Source organism: Homalodisca vitripennis, unplaced genomic scaffold (genome assembly GCF_021130785.1).
Source record: "Homalodisca vitripennis isolate AUS2020 unplaced genomic scaffold, UT_GWSS_2.1 ScUCBcl_100;HRSCAF=1132, whole genome shotgun sequence".
NCBI classification, from domain to species: domain Eukaryota; kingdom Metazoa; phylum Arthropoda; class Insecta; order Hemiptera; family Cicadellidae; genus Homalodisca; species Homalodisca vitripennis.
The window spans coordinates 1-10,298 of record NW_025776220.1 but is presented as its reverse complement, the minus strand read 5'-3'; the positions used below and the strand labels follow the sequence as shown (position 1 = coordinate 10,298).

The following is a 10,298-nucleotide window of genomic DNA, read 5'->3' as shown; positions in this document are numbered from 1 at the left end:
TGGGGCATGCTAGACTTTTTCCTAGCATTTACTACCTATCTGCTCGGTCCACAGTTTGTTGTTGATCATGGCTGAGTTTACGCCTATTCGTCAACGTAAAATTTATTCTGTTCGCTCTGAAATAAACAAACGTAATTTTAAAGAACTGTTAAGGTTTAACAGTGAGAGTGTTGATTTCCTTGCGGCACAGTTTCTTGAAGAAAGTGATACTCGTGGCGCTGGTATTTACAGAAGACAGCAAATGGAAATATTTCTGAGGTTTGTGGGTGATCCTGGCTTTCAGTCTGGTGTAGCTCAAGATGTGGGTGTACGTCGTACTACTGCCAACAAGACTATAAGGTACGTGATGAGTAGAGTAGTTGAACAATCACACAATTGGATACGGTTTTCCAACTACAGCTGAAGATATGACCGAGGCTAAAGTTTTGTGGCAGAGACATTTTCGTTTGCCGTCTGTAATTGGTGCCCTTGATTGTACTCAAATTGAGATACAAAAGCCTGGGCTGGACGGTGATGAGTATATTTGTAGAAAAGGATATCCTAGTATAAATGTCCAGGCAACATGCAATGCATTGGAACAGTTTACAAGTATTAGTGCAGAGTGGCCCGGCAGTGTTCACGACGGCAGAGTATGGAGGAATAGTCATGTCAGAGACATCGTGTCACAGTATGATGGAGCAGTTTGTCTTTTAGGAGATTCAGGATACGGTTTATCGCCATGGTTGATTACACCGTTCAAGCCTCCACGAACGCATCAAGAACGAGAGTTCAATCTAATCCATGCTAGAGAAAGGGTTATAATAGAAAGATGTTTTGGCCAGTTAAAAAGGAGATTCCCAATCCTGGGAAACTGTGTTAGAGTTGCATTAAACAACATTCCACAAGTGGTAGTCAGTTGCGCTGTGCTACACAACATTGCCAAGTATCTAAAGGATGACTTTGAGTATGGGGATCTTGATAGCGTCCCAAATGAAGATGACCAACCTGGGGTGGTTCATTATGAAAATCCCGACACAACATTAAGAGGCTAAGACAAGCGTGCCAATATGATGGCGTATTTTGAATATTCAGTGAGGAAATTGTTTTTTTGTTAAATTGAACTTAGTAACGTTTTCATGTTTTTCTCACGCAAGCACCTACTTGCACACAATTTTGTATATATATATATATATTTTTTTTTTGTATGGGTTTTGTTTATTTACTGAATAAAATCATCTTATTTTATATACTAGTTTTTATTCACACATTACTCCATTGAGTAAGTAGATTTGAGGTTGTTCTAATTATATTACTTAAATTTATTTTAAACTGCATGTAAATGGAGTAATTATCACTTCCCATGGGATCATTACCTACCTTCCATGTCAATAGCTGAGAGTATAAACTAGGTGTAATGAAGGTTAAATCTAAGGTTGATTGCCTATTATATAAATTTGGCACAGTATTATGGTTGTGATCATTAACCAGAATAAAATTGGTGTTACTATATCCTTGAATATTGCATTACCTCTAATATCCGCCTTATTACAATTCCAAAAGGGGTGGGGAGCATTAAAATCCCCCCCCCCCAATTAGTGTCTGACCACCATCATTCAAGAATAATTCATTGTACCAAAAAGATTGGTCTATATTATGTTAGTACAATATACATTTATAGGATGGTTAGTCTTCTCAAATCTTATAGCTAACAACTGTAACACATCGTTGTTATACTCTCTTATAACATTATATCTTATACTTTTGTTTCTATTAAAAGCAACTCCACCATACGAATCGCCTCTATCTACCCTGACTAACCTATAATTATCATCGATAGCTTATCATCTATCTTTAACCAAGTCTTGTATTAGTGCTATATCGATACTATTTTGAGCTAATACATTTAGCACCTCATGCCACTTAAGTTTAAGTGACCTCGCATTCCATTGCAAAATAGCAAGATTAGACATGTTTGTTGATTAAAAAAAAATTATAGCTCAAAGTATTTCAATAAACTAACTATTTTTTTGTTTACTAGAATTTGATTTACCTTTGAACTGTGCAGATCGTATCGTACTACTTTTACTATTTCTGTTACTACCAGATATTGTCCACGTAGTTTGTTTACTAGATTCCAATGTATTTTTGAAACATTCTCTAATTTTATCTTCCACTCTTTTTTATTTAGAGTTTTTTGTTCCCTGTCAACTACAGTGGACTGTTCTGGTACAGTTATTTTGCCCACAATAGGACTAGGACTTGACTGATTTGATTCAGAGTCCAAATTGGTTAAATTTATATAAGATTTAGTTCTGTTACCCGCTCTATAGCTAGATTTCCTGGAATGGTACCCTCTATGTGGGCTGTTATAATTCATTTCTGTCTTAGAGCTACTAGTCCCAATATTGTTGTCTTCCTTAAATTCTTAATCCAAAAGTGGAAGGTACCGGTTGTTCTCATGTGCATAATGATTATGCCGATATGTCTTTGCGGTAAAATTATTTGAATCATTTACATCAATCTTTATCACTTTTACATAAGTAGCTTTTTTTAGTTAACTGTTATTAAATCTATTACCGATTCTAGAATCTGAAGTGTAATTAGGTAAATGATATTTGCTGGCTTCTATATAGGACTCCTTATATACTCATTCTTTCGACAATACATTTTTGTCTTTTGAATTCAGGACATCCTTTGCTATTACTAGGGTGGTCCCCATTACAGTTGATACATTTAGGTGGTTTTCCACAGTCCCCGCTGTGGTATTCTAGCCCACATAGGATATGTATTCTAGTTACATATCCTAAGCTTTGAACAAGGAGAATTTGCTACAAGACTACAGCTAAAGCATCTAAAGCATTGTCTAACAGGTAGTATATAATGGGTCACAGCAATCCTAACATAATTTAGAGTGACATATTCTGGTAATTTTTCAGAATCAAATGTTATTCTCATGAAGTAATTATTCATTAGCTTTTTAACAGTCCATTTTATAATCCTTTGAGCACTTATTATTGGGTATATGCTGTACCCATCTTGTAGTACTTCTTCCTCCGTGACCTCAGGTTCCACATACACTACTCCGATACACTCAACTTTATTTGCGGGTGTGAACACTAGGTATGATTTTAGGTGTTGAGAATCTACAACAGAATTAGCTGCGTAGTATTTTTGGCAAACTACCTTTAAGTTCCTGCCAACCCTAGTTATATGGTCTATATCCTCACAGTGATGTTTTATTGTTTTTCCTGCCATAAATGGGTTAATTCTTTTCTTATCCCTACTTTAAATCACTACCTCAAATGGTCCATTGGACTGGGCTTTATAATATCTGGTAATCTTCGGTTTATTTTTGTCATGTAAGCCTAGGCCTATATTGGTTACAGGAGTGGAATCACCTGTGCCACTTATTTTCCTTATCCTATCGTTATTGTTTTCCAGGATGGGTTTCATGTTTTATAGCTGTTGTCATATTACTGGGATTGTCAGACACATCGTCAAGAGGCCTAATAGAGACATGACTGAACAGCCAGAAATGATAGGACAAGAGTAATAATAGAAAGCCTGCCACGTACACTTTATAAGGCGGTAGAGATGTGGTAGCGTGGCTTTAAACAAACTAAAATCAGAAAAAGAGCTAGCATACTTGGAAACTCACCCACTTTTGTGCGGAAGATATACAGCATATACACTACATGGACGTATGCACCCTATACCACTACGTTTATAAATTTCAAAAATATCCTCTAGCTCATCCTGTTATATACGTCTGTGTTATTTACAAAGGTGCAAGTTCTGATTTTAAAGGCTCATGGAGAAGCAAGAACCTCTTCAGAATAACGAATGTGCAGTTCCATCTTGTCGAAACGTCTTGGACTAACTTCTTGGATGCATTACCATTTTCATTATTTTATTTTTGGTAGGTCAAGAGCCATTCTGTTGTTTTTGTGCTTCTTTTAACATATGATACTATTTTCATGATATTTTCTAATACTACTGTAATGTTCTCACTCTCCACTCTTAAATGTAGGCAATGTGCTAAACAACCCAAGTGTTTTCAGCTTAAGATGTCTTTTATAACCTTTGTCACATTACTGGCATTGCCAGACACTACAAGTATTATTTTTTCACCGATGTTCCACACATTTGAGACATATCTCAGTGCATTTGACAAATTCACCTCCCTTTGGTGCAGCTCTTCAAGTCTCTCTCAGTTAGATCGCATATCTCTGTGGTCATTGGCCACCACCAAGTAATCGCTCACATACTCAAGGCTCACATACTTATCAATAGTCTCCATGTAAACAGGAAATGTTGATATTTTGTACAACACATAATGACGGTCTACTGACTGAATTGGAACTTAGGAAATAATTCGTATACCGTCATTATATGCAACTGCATAGCCTTTATATATAGAATATAATGTACAGGGTGAGTGGCTCTTGGTGTGAAAAAATAAATCTGGTAATAATATAGACTTAGGGCAGTAAGAAACTATTATTTAAAAATGTTTATCTAAAAAAAAAATCCTGTTTGTAGCGATTTTTCCCTTTTTCGCTTTATATATATATTATGATATATATAAATTTCCCTTTATTTATATCATACGAGTATACAAACTCCCTCTCATCGATATTTTAAATAGTCAATATAAGACAGATGTACTGTGTATTGCAGAACACTGGTTGTCCTCAACTGATATAAACAATTTAGTGATACCTGGCTATGTTATCGCTGACTTTTTCGCAAGAGAAAAACATATTCATGGGGGTGTGCTTATCTGTGTTAAGGAAGGAACTGAATTTGTTTCTTATGATAAATTGTCTTGTTTCTCGGAGGAACTTGTTTGTGAATTAGCAGCAATAATGCTGCCAACTTGGAAAACTCTAGTGGTAACTTTCTATAGATCTCCAGCAGGTAACTTATCACTATTCTATGATAAGTTATATGACATTCTGTCCTTCCTGCATTATAATAAATGTAATATAGTCTTTGTGGGTGACTTCAATGTCAATTTTCTTAACAGAAATGACTCAGAGGCCAAAGTACTATTCAACCTCATTGACAGTTTTGGACTAAATATTACTGTTGCTGAAGTTACAAGACCTACCCTTGGAGGAGATGCAACAAAGGGTAGTTGTATTGATAATCTGCTGACGACTATTCATCAAGATAAGGGAAAATCTTCAGTCATTCACACTGGTGCTTCAGACCATATGGCCATCCTCTTCAAAGCTACTTTAGACAATGTAATGTCTAGGATTATACCACAAATGTTTATTGTTAGACCCATTTCTACATTGGGCTCCTCACTTTTTGCGTCTTACCTAGGTCTCACTAATTGGAATGATATTTATGTTATTAAGTCAAATGTTTAACCTTAAGTTTAAGTTATTTTTAGAAAAGTTCTTATTGGCTCTGAACTGTGCTATGCCTTTAAACAATAAGAAATCTAAATCTAAACAAGTAAATGTTGCCTGGTATCATGAAGGTCTAAATAAGACAAAGCAGGAGCTTGATAGACTTTATTATATTATAAAAAACACAAGCAATGTAAAAAATATTGATTTTAGAAATAAATATAGAAATCTTAAAAATGTTTACAGAAATGAAATAAAAAAAGCAAAGCTTGACTTTAATAACACTTTACTTGATAAAGCAACTAACAAAAGTAAAGCTGCTTGGAGCATTATTAATAAATCAGTCAGGGCTAATAGTATGTCATCTAACTCATCTCATGTACTGGAACCTGATAGTTTTAATTCATATTTTGTTGGCTCAGTTTTGGAGACTTGCAAAAGTATTTCCACCTAGCAATAATGACTATTCTTTCTACCTTGGTAAGCACTGTGCTCAGTGGAACTCTACAGTAAGCTTTTGCCTGAATGAATTTAAAGTGGAAGATGTTCATGCAGCTATCCTTAGTTTAAGTAATAGCACATGTCTCGATTGTTATGGTATAAGTGCTCCTATTCTGAAAATGGCTGCCAACTCAATCTGTGAAATTCTAACTTATTTATATAATGAAAGTGTTAGGACAGGTATTTTTCCTGATGTATACTAAAGATAAACAAAGTGATTCCCAGTACATAAGAGGGGTCCGAAAGGACCAAACTTGTAATTATAGGCCTATAACTATTGTTACAGCAGTGTCAAAGGTGTTGGAGCGGCTAGTTCATAAGCAGTTGGTTTGCTATCTCGAAACCAATAATTTACTCAGCACTTGTCAATTTGGGTTTCGAGCTGAGCGGTGTACGGCGCAGTCCAGTCCTTCATAAATGATTGCTTTGATGGTTTGGAACTAAAAAAATCTGTCAAGTTCAGATCTTATGACTTATCCAGAGCCTTTGATACTGTAAATCATCATATTCTATTAAATAAACTTAGGTCTTATGGTTTTAGTCAACTTGCTGTCAGTTTCTTTAAACTCATATCTCTCAAATAGGTGTCAATATGTATATTTAAATGGCTCTATGTCAGAAAACTAGGCCTGTTAAGCTAGGTGTTCCTCAGGGATCCATTTTAGGACCTACTCTATTTATCTATATATATATAAAAATGAAACTGTTCGTGTGTAACAGCATCACTCACAAACGGCTGGACGGATTCGCCTAATTTTTTTTTTTTAATTTGTTCGTCTTGATCTGTAGAAGGTTATAGGATACTTTTTATCCCTTTCCCGATTCAGGATTCCGCCCCACTGGTTACAGAAATACCCGTAAGAAATGCATTGCAGCAAACATATGTTATTAAGTGAAAGAGTCTTTTCAAATTTTTTAATCAGCTGTTCTTTGTAAACATATATAATGCGACAAAAAATATATTTATATATAATTTAATTACTACACTTATAGTTTTAAAGCATAGAGTAAGCTTAAGAGAAAACGACAAATTTTGTTTAAACTGTTTCTGCAATCATAATATGTGAGGCGAAAAGCAAAAAGGGACCTCTTGTCTCAAATTTTTTATTTTGAGTGTTTTATATTTTTATTATAAGCAATTAATTTCTAACAATTCGGTGCAAAAATCATATTGATACGAGTTTATTTGACCGAGTTATCATGGTTTGAATTTTAAAAAATAAAATAAGGATTTTTGAGAAAAACACATTTAAACAATTCAAAGAGGTATAAAATATTTATTTATCATATTTAAGAAATAAATTTTATATAAAATTAAAGCTTATACTATTGTCTTTTGATTGGTATATTTGTATTTTTCAAATGTCTCCAAATTTTGTTTATTGTAGTGGTTAGACTGAACGCTTGCGGCGCTTCTTTGAAGGTCCTAGGATTGCAGCAGGATTGTCAGGCTCAGGATCTGCTGCTGCAACCAAGAACCAAGATCTTAATAGACCATAAAACTACATATATATTGCATATAATATATTATATACATATGTAATATAATTTTATATGAAGACATCAATAGCTAAAGGAGCTAAGAGCCAAAATTATCATTTTCGAGTTATTGATACCTAAGGGATGTATGAACGGATGCCCATGCATGGCTAAAAGAGCTAAGGTCCAACGCCATTATAAACAGGGGAAAACAACGTGCGCAAACTGGATGCGCAGTAAGAACCATGGCTTTGGGCGCGCTAAAGGAGCTAAGAACCAATCAGCTGAGGTGGTGTATTTCGACATCACTGTTGCATTGTAGAGCTTGTTTACATCTCAGATGTTCTTATTGTAGTTTAATAAGATGAATGTTGATCCTAATGATTCAGCTGCTTTTGAGATTGAACATAAAACAGCTCCTTTTAGAGAAAGGATGAGGAAAGCGAGATTAAGAGGAGAACCATACGTAACTCAGAAGAAGAAATTGAAGCCTGGAAGACTGCCACCGACCAATGAGGTTAGTTTATAAAAATTTAAACTATATTATGGATATTATTATTGAAGCTTTTTAGGCTTACATATTATTAAAGCATAATGTATAACTTTTAACTATAACTTAAAACTTATATGTTTAAAAATACAATAACCTTAAATCTAACCTCACTTTACTTCAAGCCTAACATGTTATAGCCTAATCCTATGACTTCTAACGTTGCTTTATAGTGCTTAATCGTACTTCCTCTATCTCATATAAAAGCGTGTACCCACATAAATTACTTTTCATATTATTATTAAGCCTAATGATTATTGTTTTGTTCCAGACAATATGCAAATGCAAGTTATCATGCCGGGATATTTCTCACATGAAGATAAAGCTCCACCAAGAGTTCAGTCAGCTCGATGGAAACGCCCCAAGGAAATTATTTATTCGGCCTTGTTGATGTTTTACATATTGGTAGACGAAGATTTAAGACGTATGAAGAAGCTGGACAGAGTAGGAGACAAGTTACTGTAAGTTTACACAGTGCCGAACGGTGAAGGAGGATTTCATAAGGTATGTAAACAGACTTTTATGAACATATTTGGTTATTCAATCAAGCAAGAGGCTTGAGAATATAGTAAAAAAGAAAAAGCAGGTGAAACTACTTTTCAAAGATAATCGAGGAGGTTTGAAGACCTACAAATACACTTTCCAAGACCGTTAAAATTGTTAGAGCTCATGTAAACAGTTTTCCAAGAGATGAGAGCCACTATGGGCGGAAAAAAGTCCAATAAGGAGTATTTGAGCAGTGATTTAAATGTACCTAAGATGTACAAAGCTTTCTTGATCAAATTTCCTGACTCTCAAATTAAAATTGAGTTTTATCGCAAAGTCTTTAGGAAAGATTTTAATCTCTCTTTCAGGTCCCCCACGAGTAGTAGATACTTGTAAAACATGCGACTTGCTCAACATTCAGTCCAAATCTCTTGATGCTGTGGAAGCAAATAAAGCAAAAAGAGATTTAAAACTGCATCATTTACAAGCTGAAAGTGCATTTGAAGCAATGAAAAAAGATGCTTTGGATAGTGCTTTGCCTAGTAGCACGAAAGTCAATGTCGTAATGGATTTGCAAAAAGTATTTCCATTGCCAAAACTAACCCACAGTGAAATGTATTATTCGAGGCAGCTTTCGTGCTTCAACTTTGGTATTCACGTATCCAATACTGGAGATGGTATCATGTGCTTGTGGCACGAGGGCATATCCGGGAGAGGTGGAAACCAGATGGCGTCATGTCTGCTAGAAGCGATCAATTCTGGTACTTTGGATTCCAACAAAAAACATTTGACTGTTTGGAGTGATAACTGTGGGGGGCAGTTTAAAAAATCGCATGCTTGTTTTCCTTTACATGATGCTGACAAACTCAGGTTTCTTTGATACAATTCAACATAAACTACCTTGTAGTGGGTCACAGTTTTTCATCTGCAGACAGAGACTTTGCTATAATCGAGAAAAGGGCTAAGGTGTGCAAGATGCAAGTTGTGGAAGATGTTAAAAGAAGTTATTTTGTCATCTAGATCAGCAAAGCCATTCAAAGTTTTGGACATGAAAGAGAGATTTTTCGATTTTGATAGTGCCTCATCAGAATATCTCGACACAAAGGCATTGAAAATTTCTAAGATAAGTAGCATGAAGTTTACCAACAGAAAGAGCAAGGGTACTGTGTTACTACAAGAACAACTTCGGTGAGTTGCAAACGTGGAATGAAGTCAACGTTTTGAAGGGCTGGGGTCAAAATAGAAGACATTGCATCCTTTTGTCTAAGAAAACTTGATGATGGCGTTGAACTAACTCAAAGCAAGAAAACTGACCTTTCCAAAATGATACCGTATCTAGATGAGAAAAACAAACACTTTTTTCGTCAGCTTGTTCGATAAATTGTTAAAAATAAAACAAATTAACAATCTAAGTAAAAAATGAAAATAAAAAAAAATAAATAAAATTGAAACTTTTTATTTAATGGTAACAAGAGTTTGCAAAGATGTGTACTTTACTTCAAACTTGTAAAAAAAATACTTTTGTAAAATAAAAATTACTTTATTTAAGAAAGTTGCAGTGTTTTTTTTTAATTACCAACAATTTACATTTTGGCTCTTAGCCTCCTTTAGCTATTGATGTCTTCATATAATCTTTAATATTTTTTAAATTCACTTGCATAATGGGGTAACCCCCCCCCCCTCAACCAGTCATGATGAACAAAACATTTTTCAAGATACTGGTTTTATCTAATTATTTTAAACATAGATAATTATGTTATTGAAACAATAACAAGTTACCTCTGTAAAACTTACTCCTACAAAACTAAACAGAAGAATTTGTCAATTTAATACATTAGATGAAAAACAATAAAAGTTTTACCTAAACAATCTATTGACGTTACAAATTTTAGATAATTACCTGCCATTGCTTCTGTAGCTTGCTCAGGTTCTACTGGAGG

General features: G+C 34.6%; 1 protein-coding gene across 1 annotated transcript; it reads left to right on the top strand.

The window, feature by feature from the left end:
- The first annotated feature begins 407 nt into the window (after positions 1 to 407).
- LOC124370340 (putative nuclease HARBI1) lies at positions 408 to 1,031 on the top strand. The gene has a single exon (XM_046828631.1). The coding sequence runs from the start codon at positions 408 to 410 to the stop codon at positions 1,029 to 1,031; it is 624 nt and encodes a 207-aa protein (XP_046684587.1).
- Positions 1,032 to 10,298: the final 9,267 nt, after the last annotated feature.